This window comes from Pelecanus crispus, chromosome 6, assembly GCF_030463565.1.
Source record: "Pelecanus crispus isolate bPelCri1 chromosome 6, bPelCri1.pri, whole genome shotgun sequence".
NCBI classification, from domain to species: Eukaryota; Metazoa; Chordata; class Aves; order Pelecaniformes; family Pelecanidae; genus Pelecanus; species Pelecanus crispus.
Window position 1 is genome coordinate 46,341,603 of NC_134648.1, and position 25,307 is coordinate 46,366,909.

Consider the following 25,307-nt stretch of genomic DNA (forward strand, 5'->3'; position numbering starts at 1 on the left):
TCACATATAGCTTCAGAACATCACGTTTTCCTTTCTCTTCTCCTTGCACATTTTTTATAATGAGTGTCATTGATTAGGAAAGTCTGTGTGTGCTGAGCTCTTTGAGAAGTAGATCAAGCTTGTCTTGATCTTTGAAATGTCATCACTGAAAGGAAGTGTAAGAATATATAGAGAATGGAGTTGGGTGGGTGAGTATCATAGGCCTACTCAGTGCTGTTGAATAGCTGCACATGTAAGGATTGTTAACATGAAGAGTGGAAACAGTTAAAATTTATTGCTGAATTTTTTGAATGTCTTTCTGTGCACTTACAGTTCCTTTAACTGTTCAAATGAAAATAAACGAAAGCTTGTTTTGCTGCATTTTGAAGTGTTCAGAAATAGAAAGGGAAAGGAATGGTAGGAGGAAACCAAGTCATGTATACAGCATATTATCTGCCTTAATGCTGCAGGTTCCAACTGGCTCATAGTGACAAGGAAGAAAAAAATGTTTCATTTGTATTTTGATGCATTTCATTTTGTGGCTTCTGATGGAGCAAGACACCATTGCACTGCTGCAAAAAAAAAAAGGTGTTTATATTTAAGAGTTTCTCTTACTAATAGAACATAATTTTTTAAAGATGCATATGTTTCTGAGGCCTAAGCTCTACAAAAGCACTTCTTTCTTGAAATCCCAGTAGTTCTAAGCTGCTGGGCATTGTATAAATAATCATTTAAACACATTTGTTGATGGTTTGCCAGAACTTTGAAGAAAAGTCTTTTCTTTCAGAGAAAAGCTTTAATTCAAAATTATAATTTAATGGAAAAATCCTTCTAGTGATTATTATGTAGAAACTAATTTATTTCTTCATTTCTTTTAAAATTATTATTTTAGAAGAAAAAGGATAAAATCTATTTATATAAATATCAGTGCTTCCAAACATCTGCAGTTCAAAGTACATAATTCACAGTGACACCAAAGGTTGGTTTGTGTTTTGACTGGATGACTTTGGTATTATTTTTGTCTGCAAAGGAAAGAGTTGTGCAGCATCCAAGTGGCGCAAGATGTTTGCCTCTCCAGAAATCGTGATGAATTTGGGACAAGGGGCAGACTGTTAAAAAAAAAAAAAATATTGAGGGGAGGGGGAGAGAAGGGCTGTCAAACTGAGAACACTTGCATTCCATTCGGCATCTTTGAGCTGGGAGCTACTCTGAAATGCAGCTCATTATAAACAAAGTAAGAGAAGGTGAACAAAATAGTAAACTAAGAGAAGAATCAGTTGAATTGGTTTTGTTTGCTTCACATAGTTGTTTATTGTATTCCAGTTTCCACAGGTGATGACTTAAAAAAATATAACAGGTGAAAAAGTAGCCATGTTTCTTCATCTTTTTCATGTTTGGTGTCTAGAATAATTATTTGTACTTCAGTTGTTCATTGTAATGAATATGTGTTAACTAATTCCAAAAATGTATCTGCAATTTATCACTTCTAAAAGTATTATGCTGTGTAGGATCTTGGTATCCCATAAGTTCATCTTTTAATGGTATTTATGCATTTTCCATCAAGATGCTGTGTGTCATTTGCTGATGAGCATTTTGTTTAAAATGGATAAAGGAAAAAAAAATATGTTGGAAAATAGTTCATCTGCCATTCAGATGGACTCCTACTTTCCCATAATATGGAGAACATAAACCATTTCCCCAAGTTACTCAGTAGCAACTAGGTTATTTTTATTTCTCACTACTTCAGTAATTGAGATCCCAGTTCAGCAAGGTCTTCATGCATAAAAGTCCACAGAATGTGATAGAGTACTCACTGTTTAAAGTGAAGGCCCTGATACGCAATCAAGTAATTACGCACCGGCTGACCCATGGATGGTAAGTGACTAAGCACTCACTTTCGATTTTCGTCTGACTTCAATAAAAATATGTTACCTTAAATTTAATGACAGAATGAAGCTATTTGTGGGAAGCTGTGTTTGTGTTCAAGATCTATTATTAAACTACGGAGACCACATAAGACTGACTGGATGGGATCAGATCAGACCAAAGATCCACCTACCTCACCACGCTGACCCCACTGAGCCAGTAGTCTAGGCTTCAGGAAGAGTACAAGACCAGGGCAAGCATGTTGTGGTACCTCCATCTACATACTGTCCCTTTTTTCAGCACTCTCATCCGTGGAGTCTTGTGTGTTTATGCCAGTGCTGATTCCAACGATTATAAGTATTGCAGATTTTGACAAGGACTCTAGGTGAACAAATATATTTTCATGAAATACTATCTTTTGTATGTACTAATTGGATGAGACAATCAAATGTAGTTCAGAATTCAGGAAAGAACTTTGTGCAGAATTTGTCCTCGTCTTAGTCCTAGTACATTTGTTTCATTAGACTTTGACCCTCATATCTGTATTAACAGAGACAAATCAATTCCTTTTTTTGCCTAGCATATAAATGGCATAATGTGTTTACTCTTTTTTTTTTTCCCTAGCATATTGCTGTAAGTTCAGGAGAGGTTAGTTTGGATTCCTTTTAATGAAAGATGATGGAAAACATTGTATGCTATATAGTAGTATTAAAAGCAAATATAGATGTAACAGGATTAAATAGCCACCAAGAGTGCATTTCTAGTAAGGAAGTGCTACAGTTTTCTGTTATATTCAGCTTTAGCTGTTGCTTCCTCAACCAAGCAGTGTCACAGCACCCTTTCTCTGGGTCAGACCTGTGCTGAAATACAAAATGAGTAATGCAGCTGACATTACTATCTAGTTCAGTGAGATGAGAGCAAGGGACCCCAGAGTAGCAAAACTTTTATGTCTCTCTGACAGCACGTGAACAGTCTGATTGGCCTGAGTAGAGCAGAGTTAAATACACTTACTTCTACATGAGGCCTCTGGGCATAGGTGCTGTCTTCATATAAGCAAACTGCATGGGGACCAATTGGTTGGGGCAGGGGGTTGCTCTGCTCAGTGTTAAAGCTTGCTGTGTTCCATCTTTGTCCCTACTAATGTTATTTCTCCAATAATTTGCAGGTTTTTCTTTACTCTTGTGTAACGTCTGTACCTTTTACTTTCAGAACACCTCACTGAAGAATCATGTTAAGTAACAATCAAAAAATAACTCATCAATCTGTGTAGACATGGCAGACACCATAACACCATGTTAAAATGTTACAGGTACAAGTTGAAGAAGAAAATGCTGCAAAGCTGACAGCATGTTCAAGATGATTTGTTTATACAAGTGCTAAAGTTATGTTTGATATGTTAATGCAACCTCATTTTCTGGTAAAGGCCAAACACTATTAAGTGGTTATCTGCATTGATTTTTCTATCTTCTGAAATACTCAATTCATTGTAAACTATCTTTGCTCCTTTTGTGTACCTGGAACTAGGACCATCTTTTAACAGTCTCTTTCTGGGCAAGCCTCAAGGACTTTACTGAGTGATATTCTCCTGGTCCACTTCTTGACCTTTCCATCAGCATCCACTTTAGCAGGTGCTTCCTTTTGCAGTTTGTCTGGATTTTTCCCTGTGATGTTCTCAACCCTCCCACCTGGATAGTCACTGAAAGGGGTCAGCACCCACTGCAGGTTGAACCAGTGCCTCTCACAAACATCCTCATTCTGCTGAATTGTGTTAGCTGATGCTTGCTAAAAAAGGCTCACCAGTAGCCTAATGGTTTAAATTAGAAGATGGGAGGGAAGAACAGGTGTACTTGCTGTCTATCCTTTCTTTGGTGTCCGAAACTCTTCTTACCCTTTTGGTATGTTACCTGCTTTGCTTTTCATTTTGTGTCTTAGCTGCTTGGGATATATCCTGTGCTGGATACAGGGGTATTTGTTTGGAAAGACTTGAGTGCATTTAGAAGAGCGCAGCCAGGTTGCACTGTGGAAATATGGTTAAAGAGAAGCTTGAGTGCCTGTTGCTGGGAATGGATGATCTTGTAGTGAAAACTGTACAGCTGGGAACTGATGATTGCTCAAGCAGCGCTTGGAGTAGGCTTAAAGAGGTTCACCATCTGGTAAGTAGGTTACCATCTGAATGAGGCTAGCTAAAGTAGGAGACTTTTGGGGGGAAGTATATTCAGAGAGGAAAACAAACATGAGGATTTGAAAGAAGAGAGGAAACCTTTTTCTGGTTGGGTTTTTGGGGTTTTTTTTGGATCTTCAGTATTGTCTCTCTGGCTACAGAACTCAATGCACACAGTAGACCATGCGATGAAGCTAATTCTTGGTGGATTGTTTGTGTGAAACCTTTATAAAATGACGTTACCATTTGTGAGTGTGCTGGTTTTGGCTGGGATAGAGTTAATTTTCTTCATAGTAGTTAGTATGTGGCTATGTTTTCGTTTTGTGACCAAAACCAGTGTTGTTTATATAGAGGTGTTTTAGTTACTGCTGAGCAGTGCTTACACAGAGTCAAGGCCTTTTCTGCTTCTCCCAGCACCCCAGCAGCGAGCAGGCTGGGGGTGCACAAGAAGCTGGGAGGGGACAGAGCTGGGATAGCTGACCCCAACTGGCCAAAGGGATGTTCCATACCATATGACGTCATGCTCAGCATATAAAGCTGTGGGAAGAAGGAGGAAGGGCAGGATGTTCGGAGTGATGGCGTTCATCTTCCCAAGTAACCATTCTGCATGATGGAGTCCTGCTTTTCTGGCTGAACACCTGCCTGCTGGTGGGGAGTAGTGAGTGAATTCCTTGTTTTGCTTTGCTTGCATACGTGGCTTTTGCTTTACCTATTAAACTGTCTTTATTTCAACCCATGAGTTTTCTCACTTTTACCCTTCTGATTCTCTTCCCCCATCCCACTGCGGGGGAGTGAGCAAGCACGTGTGTGGTGCTTAGTTGCTGGCTGGGGTTAAACCACAACAGTGAGGCTTTAATATCCTTTATTTAGCAAAGTCTTTAGCATTCTGATCAAGGCATATTCTTGTTGACATCCATCTACACTGCTCTTATATTCCTTGATGTACTCAAAGTATCTGAGGTAAAGAAGCAGTTTTCTCAGTTAACAGCCTGTCTTTCATAAAGTGTTACATTTACGGGAAATTCCATTTAAGTGCACAGTTACACCTCAGATCAGATGTTTAGGCAACCTGTGTTGCACAAAATATTTTGTCTCTGACTTTAAGTTGATTCTGTTTGAAGGTTTGCCAAGTATGAATTTTCACAAGTTTGGGATAACAGGATTTAGACACTCTTATTTGTAATATTTAAAATGAAACACTTCCTTTAGCTTTCAGCTTTCTTAAAAGGATACGTCCAACATTTCCTTTTTGCCAGTACTGAATTGGACGATGTCTTCCCTTCACCGTGCTCCAAAAAGTATTTTTATATATGTTTTTAGAAGGAAATCCAGTTTCTTACTTGCAGCTGTTGGCATTTTAGAGACCTGGAGTGAACCAATAAAAACACATGTTCTTTTAAAGAACATCTATTTTTACTGGACCTTGCTAACAACCAATGACACAGAATTCAAAAAATGTTGGCTCAAATGAACAGAAGGGCTGCATTGTTTTAAATTCTATTTTTAAAACTTTTCTTTACAGCAAGATTACACAGAAATCTCATATGCTCTTGTGAAAAAAAGAGCTTGCTTTTAGAATGCTATTTTAACGTTTCAAAAGTAGTTCAGGTATCAAAGTGTTGTAGAGTATAAAATTTTAGTAACACATACACAATATTGCCATTTAAGATTATTATTATAATACTTTCACAAACAGGATAATTAAAGATTTTACTTCCTACACAGCTAGGAATAAATACATTTTGATTGATAGTTCAGAACATCTTCAATTAATACATTGTTTCCAACATAATAAGGCACTTATGTGCCAAGGTCAAATTAGATTACCATTTCTTTCAATTATACCCTCAAAATGGATTCAAACACTATGCTGATTGAATATGCCTAGTTTTCTTTCAGATATCAACATTCTTTGTGAAAATGAAATTAAAAAATGAAATTAAAATGAAATTAAAGATGAATTACAAAATGCTACCAAGATTGGTGTAAATGTAATCATGTCAAGACTGACTTGATAGGGTGGTTCCTCCATTTTATGTTACTTGTGTTGCATCTTTATTGTACGTGCTCTATATGCTGCATGATACTAGAGTCCCACTGCTGCTGTTTATTCTGCTGTCCTGTCTTCACAGGAGCGGAGAGCAGAATAAGATTGCAGCCATGCCCTTACTTGTGCAATCTGCCCTGTACATCAAGATCTTTTTCCGTATGGTCCTGTAGCTAGGTTTTGCTCTTAGCATATTTTCACTTCTCTTTTGGAATCAAGAAAATAGCATGAATATAAATTCATGTTTTAAAAGTAGATTGAGATTTTGGCCTTTTTAATAATATTTACTGTAAGAAACCTGTGCTGTTGTCAAATTGGGAATTCCAAAGCAGTGTTTTGAAGAGTGTTGGCAAAGCAGAAAAGTGAGAGGCCTGCTGATCTGACATGCTGTAATGTGTAAAATGTCATAATAATGCCTGAAGTGGTAGATTGATTTTATTTTTTTTAAACGGTGTTTAGATCACATATGCTAGAGAAAAAAACTGCATAATCTGTGTTTAGTTCTTCAGTAGTTTTATTAGCGCCTTCATGTCTGTAGACACATGATTTTCATGCTGAACATGGAAAAAGAATTACAGCTGTGATTCTGTGATTTGTGATTTTGTGTGTGTGTGAGAGATAAACGGACATTAAATGTCTCAAGTCTGTAAAAAATATTTGCAATCAAATGTATCTTAACATTTTTTCTGTATTTCCCTATTTTATGGGAAAGTGTCCTTTTCTCTTTTTCTTGCAATAAAAATGAAACTGTGCATTAAGGAACTTTACAACAGAGACTGAGAGAATGCACTAGGCCGGAGAGATTTGCTGCCTTTAAAGTAATTAATCCTATTAGAAATGAGTGCAGATTTCTAACAGAAGGAATGAAATACAACAGCAGATATATGAATTGAATTCTTTTAATAGTACTGTTGGACACCTACAATTATTTAAAACTTATTCAAATATAGGATTGAATTATTCTGTTTTATACACTATGCTGGATACCTGATGTGCAGTACACTGTTCAAGACTTATTTTGTGTTTAGGAAGTGTATGTATTGGTATGTCTTTAAAATTTCTGTCTTGACATCCTTTAGTACTCCTTATTTTACTTAGACCTCACTTATAATTTTTGCAGTCCTGCAGCTGTCTGTTTCACAGTTTTTTCTTTTTTTAGAGTTGACATGAGCCATGCTACATTGTCCCACATACTGAATTGCTCAGGAATAGGTTGTATACACTTGATGGGAAGCTCAGTTCTGCGTCTTCCACAGTCACTAAGATAGCACAAGAGACTGATGTTTCCAGGTCTTTCATTTGAGACAGCAATGTTTGCATGGGCATTATATCACGATTCTCATTCCTTTCTTACTAGTGTTTTCAGAAAGTATTTCTTAAAATCCTTTCTCTAAATTAATTGTCTTTTCTTCCAGCAGGGTCTATCAGCTTTGGGTTTTGGTGGTGATATCCAAACTACTTGCTTGTAATATACTGTTTTAAAATGTTCCTGCTAATATCCTGTTTTTCCCTAGTTCTAACAGTTGTTCCCCTACGTCTTCCTGGTACTTTGTCTGTTTTGTTTTGCTTTTTTTGTAAAACAGGTTTTTTTTCATAAGACAATAAACTGTCTGCTGACAACTAATTACTCTTTCAAACCAAGGTAACTGGGCGAGAGCTCTTATGGTTACCGTAAAAAACAGTGAAATATAAATTAGCTCATAATTTGCAGATCTTTAATCTTTAAGATAGATGTTCAGCTGACAGCAGTAAGTATATGTGTGTATGCACACAGTGGCAAATGTTAAATTTTTCATTCTTTGTCATTAAGTTAAATATTTAAACAAAACAATCTCAAAACTTCTTTTCTTTCAAGATCTGCTGTGTATTTGGGAATTAGACAAATCTCAGTGTGAAAAATACAAGTATAAAAATTACGTGTATATTTTCTAATAAAAGTCTGGGTCCTGGATTTGGGAGGAGGGTCCTTCATTTGCTTGCTTTTCTAAAAGCATGTATTGCTTCCTTTATATCCACTTACTTAATACATAAAAGCCAAAATCTAACCTTATATTGGCATAACTAGGAGCAGAAATTCAACCTGACATTTTTAAGACTTTTTAAAACATTCTGCAAAATGTCTTTATCTGATACTAAACTTAGCTTTTTTGGCATACAATTGGACCAGGAAGAAACTGAATAATGATGCACATTTAAAAAATGTAGTACTGGTCTGGGATTGTAACTTGCTTTTGTCTGATGCTTTCACTACTGCAGAAATGGTGATGGGGTTATTTACGTTAATTCGTTTGGCTTGTTGAAAAAAATATGCCCACACTCCTCTACTTAATGGGATTCTTTCCTCGTTGCAGTGCAAACGGCTGGAGCAGGAGCTTCATCATCTGAAAGAGCAGAACCAGACTTCAGCAAACAACATGAGACATCTGACTGCTGAAAACAATCAAGAACGTGCTCTGAAGGTAAATCTCCATTTCTTCTTGCAGGCAAATTAAGGTTGTAAGCCCCTGGTGCCAGCTTTCTGGGCTGCATATATCAGTTGTGTACATTTCGGCAGAAGTGAGCTATGGTGTTTGCCAACAACCCCTTCTTTAAACACAGATACAGCACCCTTCTGTTAGGTTTTATTTTATTTTGTGTATGAAAACACAAAGAACAAAATAACATATCCTCCAAATTATTGGGCTGGTAATTAACACTAAATTCTTGGGGTCTGTCCTAGCAATATTACATTTTATAACGTGAAGAAAACTGCAAGTATTTGCCTCATGGTACCTTTGCAAAACTAATATTTTAAAGCATGGCTGTTTGATCTGCTCCCAGCAGTGTGTGCTATATTAATAACATTGTTGACCTATACTACTAGTGACCATATAGTTGATACTACTATTTGCGAAAGGGTAGCTAGTTGGAATTGGGAGGAGGAATAATAAGTCTTGTCAATAAGAATAAAAATGAGCAGAGAGGCGGGAGAGGGTCAGAGAAAGGACAGTGTAAAGTGACAGGTTATTGCTGCTTTGAGAAAGGGAAATTGTAACGTCAGTGGAATTGATAGCTACATAACCAGCAGTCTCGCCGCTAGCCAGAATAAGAGACTATGCCAGGTAAGACGTGCAAGCATCGTGCGTGCCTATTCAACCACTATATTCTTAAAAATCTGTTTTATGGGTAGTGGAGACACAATATAAATAGAGAAGTTACTCTTTTGATACTATGTTGTCGTTTTAAAACCGTGTTTGATTCAGGCAGTAAGATCCAAACGTATCTCATTTATAGGCAGATTTTCCTCTGCCTCCTTTTTCTTTCTTTTTTTTTTTTTTTTTTTTTTATATTCGGGAAACATCATTATTCATGCAACAACTTGACCGATGCAAAGTATAGGAATTAAGGTAAATCCTTGTGTAGTTTGACATTTCTCAGTAAAAAAAAAAAAGTATAATGAATAAATGGAGAGAGGCTGTGTGCCACACAAATGCTGTGTGTTCCATGGGTTTATAATTGCCATCAGAATCTGTGGTGAATATTACAAAATCAGGTGTGCAGTACTGAAAGAAATCCATCCTCAGATGACTAGAAATAGAGATCATAAACATTCAGGGATGTTTCTGACCACAATAATAGTATTGTTTTGAATCTGATATCACTAAAAGTTAGTGCTTGCCGAGCATGATACTTATGGAACATAGTATTGTTTTCCATTAATTGCATGCCAATTTGGTTTTGCTGTGTCATTGAAAATGTTATGCACAGAGTCTTTCTGTTAGAAAACAGAAATGTTTCATGGAAACTACACTTCTTACATTTAATATTGCCTGACATAATGCTTACGGAGTAATTATATTTTCAGAGCAAGAAATTACTTAATAGTTCATAGTGTTACTAGGATTTCATTCTAAGCCCAATATTGCTCTCCCAGCACCTAATCTTTAAAGAATTTAATTTCTGGCTGTCACAGGCATTTTTTGATTTTTCGAAGTTAGAGGTTAATTGGTCGTAGTCTTTTAGAGATGAGAGTCTGGGGAGGAAAAAAGGAATGCTTTTCAATTTTTGGTAAAGTTGAACTTTTTAAAATATTGTACCTGTGCAGAGTTTGTCTCAGTTCATATTACTGTGGTCTACAGTGAGGACAGGTGTGTTGGAGTACTTTTTAAGAGACCAATGGGTCAAGTTGACCTTGAAAACTTTAAAATGCCCCTGTGAAACATTGGCAATAGTAGTTAGCGTTGATATACAGCATATGAACATTCATCCTGACCTAAGCATTCATGTAAATGAAAAGCTTATCACCCCTTTTTAGTGCAGCTACAGCCTAGAAAACGTGGACTGGCTGGTAGGGACGAGAGTCACGTCAGCGACTCCTTTAGAAATGGGTTTGAGCAGTGCTCTGCGGCTGGCCGGGGCACTCCTGCTGCCCTCGGTGGCAGAGCTCCCTGCTGGAGAACGATCTAGCCGGAACCCCTGACAGGTACCGCACTGTGGGGTCTTGGCACACACGTCCCCTGTGAAACCCTCTTGTTCTTAGCTGCCACCTCCTGCCTCTTGCATGCGCTCAGTAGCTATTGTGAGCGCTACACGCAGAGCGCGTGTACAGACCCAAGAATCCCCTCCTATCTCCTCTCTGCTGCAGATCACCCTCTGGTCATCTGGCTGTTTTCAGAGAAATAGGACAGACCAACCCTGTGGTGCAGGGTTAAATATCAGCCCAACTATTTTTATTTTCACCAAGATCCAGAGATCTACATTTCCTTTAACCACCTCCACGTGCAAACTGGGAACTGCGCTATGTACTAATACAGAAGTAAACGGCTGTCCTGCAGAAGGAGCCCAGGTATTTCTTCTGTCTCTATCCAGGACAGTTTCTGTTAAGAAAGCTTGAGTTGGTTTTTTTTTTTAAATCTTTAATTTTCCCTACTCTCTTAATTAATGTTGTCTGATTCAGTTTGGCAAAAGGTGTATTCTGGTGATAGGTGGCAGTTGAGGAATTTGATCTGCTTTAGATTTTCTTCAGGGAGTAACGGAAGTGTAACCGTCAGATGTGGTGCAAGGATACTTGCAATCTTAACTGGATAGAAATACAGCAATCAGGATCAGCTAGATTAAGGATGGCATAAAAGTTTGTGATAAAAGATGAGATCATTACCTCTGTGGCTTCCTAAAATACACTTAACAACAAAACTCAGCGGGTATTGTTTCTTTCTTACTTTTTAAAATCATTTCACAATAGCGAGTTGCTTAGAAGGAAAAAAGTGTAAGACCAATCCACAAGAAACCTATTTCATTCCACTGGTGGTATGGTCTCATAGGTAAGATAAGCTGCAAGCTTTCAGCTTCATTTTTAATTATATTAGCTCACAGGGCTACTGCCACCCTTCATTGAGGCAGTAGCAGCCCGTAGACTCCTGAGTGAGGCAAAGCAGCAGAGAGACAGATTCTAACTGTGGGAGAGGTGTGATGGCAGTAAATTGGCCAGATCCAGGATCTGGAAATCACAAAGGTGATGTAAGCACTCTTGCATACTTTTGTTTTTACACTTTTAGATCCCATGTCACACCTGAGGATCATGTGACAAATAAAACATATGACACATAAGGCATGCTGTATAGACCTATACTGTGCCAATTCATCTTACTGTGCAATAGAACATCTGCACGTGTTTGGCAAGATAGCTCTTCTTAACTAATTGCTGTCATACACATTAGTAGTACGTGATTTAAAATTACCGTATTTAATGTATTAATTGCATAGAACATTGCTTATAGTGATGTGGGCCATTCAGTCCCACAATGCCAAACTGGTACTCCTAATTTTTATAATATTCTTACTGGTCATAGGGGATTGTATTAATTGAATGAAAAGGCCAATTTCAAATCTTCCCTCCAGGCAATGCCCACAACTGCACAGAGGTCATTCAGAGAAGCATGTGGGCCCCTATTTCCATAGTTAAAGTAAAATAATCCTCTTCTTTGTGAAACCATTTTTAAAAAATCTCTTATAATATTTCAGATTGAATTATAGCTAAATCTTTTAGGGATAATTGCTTCCTAAGGGCCTATACATTTGCGCTCTTAGTACATTTTCATAAAATAAGATCTGCAGAGTGCTTTGCAGTTCTAATGTGTCAGGGTCTATACGTAAGATTATTCATTTGTGCTTGGCCTTCATAATTAACATTTGGTCTCTACTGATTCTGATAAATGTATTCCCACAATACACTGAAATAGCTGATTCAATTAAACATAGAGAAGTTGAAGAATTGCTATTTTTTCATTAGTATTCAAATATTGTTGTGGATCATTTTATTGTTGTTAGCTTTGTAGTGTGTAGTTTTGAAATGCAGTTTTAAGTAATACATCTTCCTAAAGGAAAACAAAGATTTTGCCAGTGTGAATGTCCTCTTTACTCAGTTGAAGAAGAATAGGAAATAAGTCTTGTGAAACAAATAATGTGAAAATTCATGGAAATGAAACTAGATTTGAATGAAACATAGGGAGAGGTGACTTTTTTTTTCCACAGGCCTGATTTATACAAAATAAATTTTTAATTAGGTGGTATGTTCTTAAAGCAGCTATTAATCTGCTTTAAAGACCAGAGAAACATACTAATTTTACTTCCAAGCCAAACTGTCAAAATGGAGAGGTGGGCTGTTTCATGATGATACACAAATCAGGTGCCCTTTAGTGACTAAACGAGTTTACTCCATCCAAGTATGATGTCATTAGAACTTGTAAAGGTTATTAATCTCCTTCAGAGCTGTTAAGATGTTAATCTTTGGTTACAATCAGCTTCTTTTGTTATGTTTTTCTGACTAATCAATCTTCTTAGTTGTGATTTTCTGTAGAATTCATCCTACATGCTTCCATGGTTTTATTAAGAATGTCATAAATTTAGAGTCAGAGGCAAGGAAGTGACCTGAAGGAGCTGTCAGAAATTTGTCTACAGTAGTGTCATAAAGCAATTGTAGCCAAATAAAGCCTACCAGCCTGGATGGTACAAAAAACAATTAACAAAACTGGCTACTGAAGGTGATACTGGTAGATCAAATTTCTGAACTTAGGTTTTTGACTCATGGTCAAATACATGTGCTAAATTAGTCACTTCCTGCCCATAGGGGATACAGGTAAGCAAACTGTTACGCTCCTAAATATATAACAGCACATGAAGGAGAAACCCCTGGCTGAGGATCTCCAGACCTGAACTGACCAGAGGACCAGGTTATGACATCTGGCTCAAAGGAACAGTTGGGTCCAACAAACTTCAAATAACTGCTTCCACTGGGATTGAGGAGGAACGTTGGTCACTGTAGGATTATGTGAATTATTTTCTCCCTCTCCATACATGCAGATAACTGGGCGGGTTCTCAGAAGTCTGTAGCAATAGTTTTTGGAGACACTGCAACTTAAGCATAAAGGAATGCAGAAAATTAATATTGGAGTGGAACATGGACAGAATTGTTTCTGCAGGAGTTGTGCATGGCCTCATTTTAGTATTCATTTATGACACGATGCACTGGCTTACACGGATATCTTCCGAGGTGTACAGTACTATTTAATAACACCATAATAAAGTGACTAATCATGTTTCTAGCATGCATAAGAGCTGAACAGACTTGGGTCTAGCCTTAGTGACACACTTTAAGACCTTGTGATTAAGTGGTTTTGGGTGCAGCACAAGCAAAACTCTGTTCAATGCAATTAAGATTGCAACTGTATCTACTCTGTCTGATAAAGTGTCTAGGAACCGGCAACTAAAGAAAAATGTTTGTGCATTCTTATCCACATCCAGATTGTCAGCAGCATGTTCCAAGTTTGACTAGGTCTTTTATTTCCACCTCCACTATGTACTTAAAAGCCATTCAAGCATTCAAACTCCAGCAAACTTCCACTCTAAAAATTAATAGTGATCTCATGTGCTTTATAACAAGTTTTACTGACAGGGTAGCAAATTTGTCTCTCACGTTGCCCAGGCGTTTAAATGAGGGCACATACTGCTTTAGGGTAGCTACTGGACAGAATAGCTGTTCATGAGTGACAACTACATTCTTAGTGACAGTCTCCTCCCATCTGGTAATTAATATTTTAGCACTGATAGACATTCGTATTCATTGACCAAAAAGATCTGAATTTGTATAGGGAGTTGAAAGTTAAAATAATTGCTTAAATGTGCCATAAGCAAATAATACAATGTTTTCCTGTGATGGAAAACATGGCAAATAAATTATGAGATAAGACACTTGCTTTTCAGTGAGAGTGAAGTTGTCCAGAGTCCCTTTAGAAACACAGGCTTCCAGAGTCTGATAAACCTGATTTATATGAAACATCTACCTGGGAGTTGAAAAGAAATTATGTTTGGTAACATTAGTATTTGCATGATTTTCAGTGGACAGCTTGTGATGTCATTAAGTGCTGTGTGGATAGGCGGCAGGGCCATTTGTATTTTCTTGGTTTACTGAGGCATCGCTGCGGGCCAGAATTTTGAACTCATTCAAGGCTTGGGTTGTTTTCAAATTGAAGGAAATGAGTAGATGTACCCAAGTTCCCGTCTTCGCTTCCTCAGTTGCACTGGCCATGCCACCCTCCTGTATCTGTAAGGCCGTCCTTTCACTGACAGCACGGTCTGGCCTGGCAGCCCTGTGTGTACAGTGTTCTCTGCACAGCAGCTACTCAGGATTTCTTGGACTGTTCAAATGAGAAAAGACCTAGGAGTGGTGTTTCTTACTGTGACCTCAAGTCTTCCAGAATTCTTTCAAAGCAAATTAATATATAGATGAGAGTGAACATTTATTGGCAGAACAATTGTCCTGAAAATGATCCTGAGAAGAATTGTATCTGTCTAATTAATTATGCTTGTCTAGAGCACTGTATGTCTTAAGAAATTTTAGCATGCTTCGTATTGCCTGTAAACAGCTGCACAAGAATGGAACTGAATGTGTCTTGACAACTGAACAACCAACATCTTGGCTAAAAGAGTTTGTTCACCTTGCCTGAGGAGTGTAAGTCTTGCTTCTCTCCTGTTAACAGATGCTGAACATCTCTTAACCAAAGCAGATATATTTATTGAACTTTGATTCAGTTCTAAGCATTAAGGAATTCATTATTCATTCACACTTTGTGTTTGATGTCAGCTTTCATCTGCTCCACTAAAAATTCCTTGGAGGTCTGTTCCTTTTTATTTGACAGCCTTCAAATCTCTCTTGGCACCAGATTACTCTTGACAATCTTAAACATCAACAAACTGTTTGTATATACTATAAATGTCCCTTTGTCATTGGGGATGATGTAGTCATTTGAACCTTTTGGCTGAGTCTTTTATTTTTTGGTTTCCATTTCATAGGTGGAAAATGTCTTCCCATGAGGTCAGTCAGTGTTACTACTTCCGATTAGTAGAATTATTATTTCTGATGAATGCAGCAGGTTTTTGGAATGCAGTACTTTGGTTTCAGGTTATTCTAAATGGATTATCATTCTCGCAGTCATCTAGGCTGCTTCCACATCCTCACTTCTGGTATGCACAGAATCATCTCTTTCATGGTAGTAGGCTTCTGTGACCATGAACTTCCTGTTGACAAGGCCCTCTCATCCATGTTTTTTATTTAACTGTACTGTAATTGTGCATCTGCACATATTGTATTCACTTAGCATTTTACAAATACTTTGCACTTTCATGCACCTATTTTTCCTTCTAACAGGATAGATTCCACTTTATATGGTTGATTCATCTGATAGCCATCTGGGTGACTTCCTGGAAGTTTCTTCCTTGCTCAGTGACGCTGCCACTTGGCCTTCCAGTTTCGAGGATGCTTTGTTTCAATTGTAAATGTTCTGCAGCATTTTTAGGTTTTTGTCTAAACTCTGTTAAAGGAACTCAAAACTGGAATAGTTTATGGGCCTGGGGCAGATCTCAGATCTATGTATTCTAGAAATACATATCCTGAAATAACCAAATGTTCTGCAGTTGTAGAAGATGGAACAAACTGTGCAGGCATCCTGTGGCCAGATAGAAAGCTGTCTGCTACCTGCTCTTTCACACCTTATCTTCATAGAGGTGACACTTATGCCTTAAACCAATGATAAAAAAAATGGTATGTTCTAAAATACACTGAAATTCATCAGTCTTGTAAATTAGAATCACAGAATCTGATAAGTAAGTAAAATATGCTGTAGAAACCACAATCATGTTGGAAAAGCTACTTATATTGAAAGGTGAGTTCTTACAAAACCAATAACTCTATTTAACTGTAATGATAAGCTTTGTTGCCATCTGCAATGGTATAGTTTATCACCCCAGTCATGGGTTCATTTTTCCTTCCTTCTGCCCAGTAACATGTGAATAGTAGTACTACTACGAACCTTTGTAATGTTTGAGGAGGTGTCATATTGCTGCACTTCAACCAGCTATAAAAAAATTTCTTTTACTTTCCCACTAGTATGGAGCTTCATTTCAGGATTACATGGATCAGGAAAGAAGGGCATATGTTAATCTAATTGTAAAACAATCATGAAGCCTAATGTATCAGACTTACTATAAGAAAACTAGGTCTCCCTCCTTCACTTGCCATTTTCTGATACTATGAAACATATTTCCAAACTTAGTTAAGAGATACTAAATCTGAAGCTATTTTGTACATAAAATAGTAACTGTTTTCTGCAGTTTAAAGAAATGCTTAGCATTAGTTTCTATTAATAATATAGAATAATTATTATATTAATAATATCACTGGCATAGTTTTCAAAGTATCTATCAGCACTGTACCATAATAAAACAAAGGAAGTACCAAAAATATTTAGCCAAGTTAAGTTTTTCCTTCCTCAGAGCTACAAAGTATAAAATAATGCTGGAGACAAGATATCAGATTTAATGAATGAAGAGGAGGAGCGACATTGTTATGTATTATTTTTTATTTCGTAAATCTTGCTTCTTTCTCCATATGAAATTTGTTGTTCATACATGCAGAAAGTAAGTGTGGCAAATCTTAATTTTCAATCATTTTTTCAGTGTCTTACTGTACACCCTTCATTTTTTTATGCTGCACAGGAAAATGTTTTGTTTGAGCAGCAACTGTAAACAAAATCTTGAGCCTGAGTGCATGATGACATGTCAGTTATTTGTCTTACAATAAAATGTATAAAAGGTAGTAACCTAAGCTCTTGTGCAAAAGGTAAGCTACAGGGTCATTAAATAGCAAAGGTCTTGCTCTGACCCATCCATGACCTCCTTATCTGAAACGCCTCTCAGAATTGATACAATCTACTTTAGATCTTGGGTAGAGGAAACCAGGGATAGGATAAAGGATCAATATAAATATTTCAGAATTTTAGGTATTTACTAAAAAAGAATCTCTGGTCTTTGTGCGTTTACGTTTATCCAAATTTCTGTTCAGAAACAGTGATCATATGAAGTATGGTTCAGAACAGAAGAGGAACAGAAGGTAAAGGAAGACACTGAAACATTAGGTCTTGATATGGTTGTAAGGCTGCAGACTAGCCTTGATTCAGAAGCCTCAAGGTGCTATGTGTTTGCTCTGATTTATCTTTCTACTGTAATCTGAAAGTCTCTCCTATTCTGTTGCCAGGTGAGAAACTTTAGGTTTTAGAATGAGATGAAGTCGAAAGAGCCCATGTCCAGAAAGTGCTGCTTGGTGCTTAGCCATCATTTACTCGGAGGAGTCAGGACTCATTTTGCCTGTCCTTTTTAAGCCCCATCTATCTATTTGGTCTGGTGCAGAGGTGCGTTTTTGATGTTAGGGCACTTACGGTCCTAGATCGTAGAATCATGGAGTGGTTTGGGTTGGAAGGGACCTTAAAGATCATCTAGTTCCCACCCCCCTGCTGTGGGCAGGGGCACCTTCCACTAGACCAGGTGGCTCGAAGCCCCATCCAACCTGGCCTTGAGAGGCTTTTGAAAATCCCTTTCTTTTCCCCATAGATAAGAGCAAAATCCTGATTTTACTTCCATGTGTGTGGCCACGCAGAGGTGTAAAGGAAAAGTGGACTCTGCTGTTCACATATTCAGATTGCTAAGGGGAAGAAATGTACTCCTTGTGTACTGCTAGGGTAGAAATACACACTGCACACAAGTCATTAGAACAATACTTGGAATAGCAGAAGGAATGAATGGGCTTGGATTTATTTTGCTCTTTTTATTTTTCTTCTTCTGAAAGTGGGCTTTATGAAGTAAAATATTCCTCACCTGGCTTCCAGTAGATCTCCACAGCTTTTCTCATGAGATTATGGGCTGGCAGCTGGACTTTGTCTTTTCTCTAGGAGTAAGCTTTATAGTAAGCTATACGTTAGGGGTCAAGTAGTAAATTTGATAATTCTGTAATTGTGAGTTTCCAGACCTTAACCGTAAAAACCCTGTGCAAGCACACTGGTGTACCGCCTATTCAGAGAGTATATTAATATTATCTTTACTGATTAGCACAAGCATGGATAGAATTTTGGCATATGAAATACGTAGCCTTGTTTTTTATTATTTGAAAACTTGAAAGTTATAAAGTAAGCTTCACATCAGCAGAAGTATATCAATGCATTAGGATTTCAACTCAACATATATTAGGTTTATCTTCATATTTAGAAACATGGCATGCATAGCTCTGTCATGTAGCTGAATCAAAATTGCTCACTACACTTGCACAAAAAATGAATTATTCACTGAAAACACTCAAAGATGGTCTGATTTCTCCTGTAAAATAAATTTGCAATTAAAACTTCAATTTCTTATGTCTCCAAAATTCAGTCAGCTGTGTTGTTACTTCCAAAATTCAGCCCTCCTTAGTGGTATGGTAAATATATCTTACAAAGAAAAAGTAATAAAAAGGTGAAATTAGAAAAGAGCTGTCTTTAAACTTCAGATAGGAAGCTGAAGTAACAAATGCTACTGTGTAATAGTAAATAAGTGTGTATCACATTGCCTGAACATAGTATTAATGTGTATTGGTGATTGTGTTAAGCTGCTAAGCAGCTGAATTTGCAATTTAAAATTAAACTCAAAGACCCAAATGTCATTTTGTAGTTAGATTCAATATATAAAGAAACCTTCTGGGACTTCATTTTCTGAACTGTGTTGGTTGATACTGGGTTTTCCATCTCCAGAAGTGATTCTCCGCTGAAGAACAGATGTCATCTTTCACAGTTTTACTAGACATATTCAGGCTCCATACAGTTTCATATATTTGCTATTTCCTTGTGGATCACAGTCAAGATGATTATTTCAATGGTTGTTTGTTTATTAAAGAAATACCTGCTGTGCTGGAGGGGTTATTAAGATGGTGGTGGTGTGACTTGTGCATAGAGTTCGTTCTTTACAAATATCTTCGCCACACATTTTGAAAAATTGAGAGAACTTATTTTAAAAAGATAAATACCACTTAAACTATTTTTTTATATTAGAAGCATCATTTGGACCAGGCTTTCAAACACTGAAGCTGATCTTGTAGATTAGGCCTGATTCTATGCACATATGTAGCAGTGACTGCTGGAGAGCAGTCCTGCTGATATTGATAGTTACTGTTATAGGATCTAAATTTTGAGAAGAAATGAACCCTTTCTGCTTTGATCTCAAAGCTTGTGAGTTCCACCTGCACTTAAATTTTAACAGAACTAGGTCCCCAATCCATGAAGCCTTAGGCTGTTATACACACATTTAGGCTGTTATGACAATATTCAGAGATCAGAGGAAATTCTGTTCGAATTTTTTTTCATAAACTAGGTATCTTGTGTGATACAATGAGATCTGATAAGAATACATTGATGCTTTGATGGTTCTTTCAGAAGAGCTTCAGGCTGGAAGACATTTAACAGGAAAAAGTCTTTGATGGCCATGTTAAAAGAATCTATTATCCTTTCTCAGTGATAAACATCATACCCCTTCAAAACCTTTCCACCCAAAATCTCACTAAGAGCACCTCTACTTTGACCACGCTTCTTACTGAGTTCTTTGGAGAAAAAGAATGAATTATAAAATACCTGATTGCCCTGGTACTTTAATCCTTCATCCAATCTTCTGAAAGCATGAAACTATTTAGTACAGGTTTCTACTTAAAAATGAAGCTGTGTTTGCTCCACTGTTAAACAACTGAGTAAATGGTTTGAATACACCACTTGGTGTCAACTAGCTGCCTTTTGAAGAGACACAGATTTCAAACTTTTTCCTTGCGTATAGTCTAGAGGAGAGACTTAGTATACCAAACATCATTTTTTTATATTGTGTTAGACTTTTAAGCATTTAAGAATATCACCTAAAATGGATTGGTTTTAATTGGTTATCTGCTCCCATTTCTTACAGTTGAGCTGTAATTGTCTTAGATGTTGAAGGAAAGAGTGGTTGAGTGACTGAAACCTTGGAAATGCCACCGATAGCTCCTTCCATTTGGAATTGCTATACAACAGTAACAACAAAAACACTCGTTTTCCAAACTAGATAAAATAAAATCTGTTTATCTAGCCTATTAAATCTGGGTGCCAACTTTCAAGCAGATGCAGTTTTAAGCTCTGTAGATGCTAAATCCTGAAACATTTGGTCTATAAACAAAAAGCTGACATCAAATACAGCATTGCTGATAGACATAGTAATGGTGTATATATGCTGCATTCACACAAAATAGATGATTTCTTTTTTGTATGTTGCTTAGGGTTTTTTTCTTATGTTAGAGTATTAAAACAGATATTAAATTTTATCATTAATGCGGTGCGTGGTCTCTCTTCAAATCCCCTTAATTACAGATTGACTCCAAGGATTACACAACATGGATTTTAATTTTGACTGAAACAAAAAGAAAAGCTGCTTAAAAATTATTCTTGCCGAGTGACTTGTCGGACCACAAAACAATTTTTAACATCTTTTGACAAGCGTTGTCAAATTTAAAATATTAGAACAGAGCTATGTGCACCTTCAAACTCCAATTGTATCATGTCTACTTCCCAAATAAAATGTTTTATTAACTTTGTCCTCACAAAGGAATGTCTGCTTCTCATATTTTTGTTTTTTCAGTTATTCTTTAGGAGAAAAAGACTCACAGTCTTGCTGAGATGTGTTTATGTTTGAAGAAAGTGACATCAGACTTCATATTTCCTTTCTTTGGTAATTTGAGAAAAATTACCAAGCAGAGTTGACGTTGTAGCAGCAACAGCGTATTTCACACCCTTGCGTTGTTTCCCTTCTGACCTCTATCTTTAGGACTTGAGAGCTCCACTCTGAAAACTTCATTCCAGCCTGAAACTTAGAATAGCAGGTCTGAGTCCAGAAACAACATTTTCACAAATTGGGGCCTAATCCAGTAAGCCTCACACAGGAAGCTACTTCTGTGAGTACCTATTATTCATCTGAGTAAAACTTCAGGGATCGGGTTTTAGTCTGTTTCTTATGGGTTTTTTCCCCCCATTTCTTAAAAGGTAAATCAGCTTCCCAATTTGTTTCATTAAGTAAAACTCGTTTTTCACAGTTAAAGCTTATTAGTATTTTTTACAGTTTTGCTGCATATCTCCTGCTGGTTCTTTAAGACTCATAGTAAAAAAGAAGTTGCTCTCCAGAGCTGCATCAAATAATAAATGCCCAAAGCTAAGTGGTCACAGCTTCTCTTGAAGTTAGGTGCAGCTGAAAGCACCCCTTATCTCTCAAGATGTGGATGCAAGTTTCTTGCTTCAAAAATCAGCTCCTTTTGTGCCTGAGTAATAACTTTGAATACAAAAGGCTAGAGGAATGAGAAATTAGCTCTTGGCCAGGAGGTCACTGTAGTGCTGAGGGATAAATCTATCATTGCTGTTTAATGGTAGTTAGTGGTTTGATAAAGTTCCCGTAACTCAGTTTGTTAGCTTAAAACATACTTTCTGAGACTTCACAGGTCTGCAGGTAAATAACACTGGTTTTGCTGCATCTTTCTATGGGGTGAAATTTTTGCACTTAAAAAGGGTTATTTCAACAAGCTTTTTTCTCCCTATTTTTTTTTTAGCTGCCTCTGAATTGTTGCTATCAGAATGTTTAATGGTTTTCTCCATTAGTGTACTAGCGCACTTTTTTTTTTTAATGGATCAGATTAAACTGTATTGCTTTGTATTATAGCCAAGCATAAATCCTTCCTATTTTAACAGAAAAGTATTTCTAATGCAAACCAATGAACAGGCTAATTTATACACAATTTCTTTGGTCTAATTTGTCCATTATGTGTAATAGTCTCAACAGTATATGATTTTCAAGTCATGTGTGCTTAATGCAGAGGCCAGAAATAGCAACAAATGAGGCAAAATAGCGACTGTGCTTGCTCTTTATGGCTTTTGTTGCAGTCTTAACATATGTAGGTTAATAAGTGTGCTTGTGCGTGTGATTTCTTTTAAGTGTTCATTAGGTAGTGCACAGCACCGTGAGTGACACTGGCTACTGCCAGAAGTTTGATGCTTTACATTCATTATAGTTGTGTTCTCTTGGCTGTATTCAATAAAGCTTAGTATTGGTTAGACTTTTAATATAAAAGTATACAAAATAGTTCATAGTTGTTGTCAAAAACAAGATAAAACAGCCTAAAGGAAATAACAATGACTGATTTTTTAATGTAAAGTTCCATTTTGCAAGTCATCTCTTGAGGTCTGTTTTGTGAGATTGTGAACTATCTTGAATGCCCGGTGAAGTTAATAGGGGATGAGGAGGCTCAGGGCTGTTCAGACAGATCCTTTGGTAAATAATATGTCTCTTTACCACACCGGACAAAATCTGGAAAAAAGAAAAATCCTGCTTGTGTCCTAACATAAATAAATGTATGCATGAGCGCTGTCTATCTTATGAAGTCGTTTGTGTTTGTTTAAGTTGGAGCACAGGACACACAGTAAGTCTGGTGTCTGGTTTTTGAAACCGGGGTGTGTAAGTGTCTACGTCAAAAAGAAAATCGTTCTGGAATCTGAAGGCTGAGACTGACAGGAAAAATTATCCTTTACAATAAGACCTGACTTTGACATATGTTATCTTTTCAGCAGTGTTGTATGTTTGCAATACATTTGCTGTTGGTATAGATGTGAGGGTCATGCTGCTTTGTATATAAAATTTCAGGATTTTTTGCGGGATCTAGATTTTGATATTTAGATTATGAACCAGTTCTGCATTTGGGGGCAAGGAGTGTTGCCGCGGCTGTTAGTTTTAGTCCAAGTGTAACCATCTCTGTTTAGTCCACCAGTTTTTCAGAACTAAATTGTGACTGTTCGTAGCTGTTTCATTTTTGTTAATATATTACTTTCCCTACCGCCCCCCTGGCCCCGCACATCAACGGCATAAGTGAAGAGTGACTACATAATTTCTGGAGATTTGTTCTGCTTTTGCTTTCCATACTTTTTCTCTAGCTAGTCAGTACTTCATGGCTGTTAAACAGGATGTGCTGTTTCCTGGAACAGTTAATTTACAAGTGAGTACTTTTTCAGTTTTGTATGTATTCTTGCACAATAATCAAAAAACCAGGGTTTATTCTTTTGGTTTGGGGGATTTGTGGCTCTTTTTTTTGGTTATGTTTTTTTTATTTATCCTCTTATCCACTGGATTAAATCTCTTGTTTAGTTATTGCAAAATCCCCTCGCTGTCTTTTTAGTTGAACCTGAATCATGAAAACAAGGAGTCTGAATTACATTTGAGGAAGGAAATGTTCAACTTGAAACATGGTGCTTGCAGGTAAATCATTGGACACTGAAAATAAAATAATTAGAAATAGAATGGCTCTTTATTTTATGTGACTGATTTGGAGTTGGCTACATCTGAAAAGGAATGAAAAAATGATCTCTTTGCTTGAGATTTGCCAAACAATGCTATAAGCTCCAAGTTATTTTGAGGTGGTGAAAGGTGAAACATTTGGCATGTTCTTTGTGGGCAATGCTTTAAAAAAAGAGAAGGCGGGAAAAAGGCGTTGCCACATCAGAGTTAAGGGTGTTTGTGGTTGTCCATGACAGCGGCTCCAGTTTTAAAACACCTGTGTTTACTTTCCAGCTTTTCTCAATCGGCCTGAAAGTGGCCTAAGAATGGCACAGACCTGCAGTATGGCTGTGTTGCCTTTGCAACACACACACACACAAAAAAGAAAGGAAAAAAAGACAGAGATAAATCTCTTGTTATGCAGCTAATCATTAACAGCATTTTTGTGCCTAGCTGAAAACATCTGGAACTTCTCTAAATTTTTATAGTCTATCAGATAGTGCCTGTATTTTTTTTCCTAATCTATTAAGTTAAATTTTTATCTTTGCTATTTTATTTTCTAGCAAAAATAAAATCAACTTAGTGTTGGCTTGTGGGGTTTTTTAGTGGTAAATAAAAATAACTAAAATTGGTATTTTTGTTGCAAAGTGATATTTCATTCCAATATATGGAAATACGTGTACCAATACTCCAATTAAAAAAAAAAAAAAAAAAACCAAAAAAAACCAAACCACCAGGCACAGCTTTCCTTGTGCCACCCTCCCTGAAAAAAACCCTCATCTTACAACTCTTTTCTGAATAGAGTTTTGCTTCATAAACTCCTAGCATTTGACATGTATTAACTTTCCGTAATGTGCTAGCTTGCATTTTATCACGTAAACACCTTCTCCTGCAATGGGTTATAGAGTTAAGCGAGGTGTAAAATAGACATCTCTTGAAAACTGGGTAATGGAGATTGATTGTTTTTTAAAAAAAAAAAAAAAAAAAAAAGACAAGCTGAGATATCACATGTTTTCAGTGCTTGCTTAGAAATTTTAAAATCATTTGTGGGTCAGTATTTAAGATATTCATCTGATGAGAGGCATGTTTTTTACTATTGGTCCAGATTTATTTATTATTACCACCTTTAAAATTTGTTCACGTCTTACGAATTTTTTTGGCTTTTTAAGAAAACCTCAGCTGCTTTCTCTAGTATTTGTTAATTCATGTAACATCTCTTCCACCTTCTACTCCAGATGACATGCCTGACATTCCTGTTTATAAAAATATGGCTGCTTCATAATTATGTTTATTTTTCTTTATGGATCACTCAGCATAGGGCAGGTTTTGTCTTCTGGAAGTAGGAAAAAAAACAAAAGAAAATATAGCGCTGATACAGGAGCACAGGTGATTTGTCCTTTTTAGAATTCACAATTCTTTTTAGAATTGTGAGCTTAATAGACAGATTCAGGGTCAGTGTATGGGGATGAACAACATGAAACCCCTTAACCAAGACGCATAGCCTAACTGGAGCACAATTACTGTAATACTGTTGGTCTAACATGATCACTTGACAGAGGAAACTGGGAACGTGCCAGTCCCCTCCAGATCAGGCAC

At 36.9% G+C, this 25,307-nt stretch overlaps 1 protein-coding gene across 1 annotated transcript in view; it reads left to right on the forward strand.

Annotated features, from left to right (window-relative positions):
• The window catches only part of MIPOL1 (mirror-image polydactyly 1), a 156,868-nt gene that overhangs the window by 54,107 nt on the left and 77,454 nt on the right, over positions 1–25,307 (forward strand). The window contains exon 9 of the mRNA XM_075712879.1: positions 8,405–8,512. Coding sequence (XP_075568994.1) covers positions 8,405–8,512 — 108 coding nt within the window. The remainder of the gene's footprint in view (positions 1–8,404; positions 8,513–25,307) is intronic.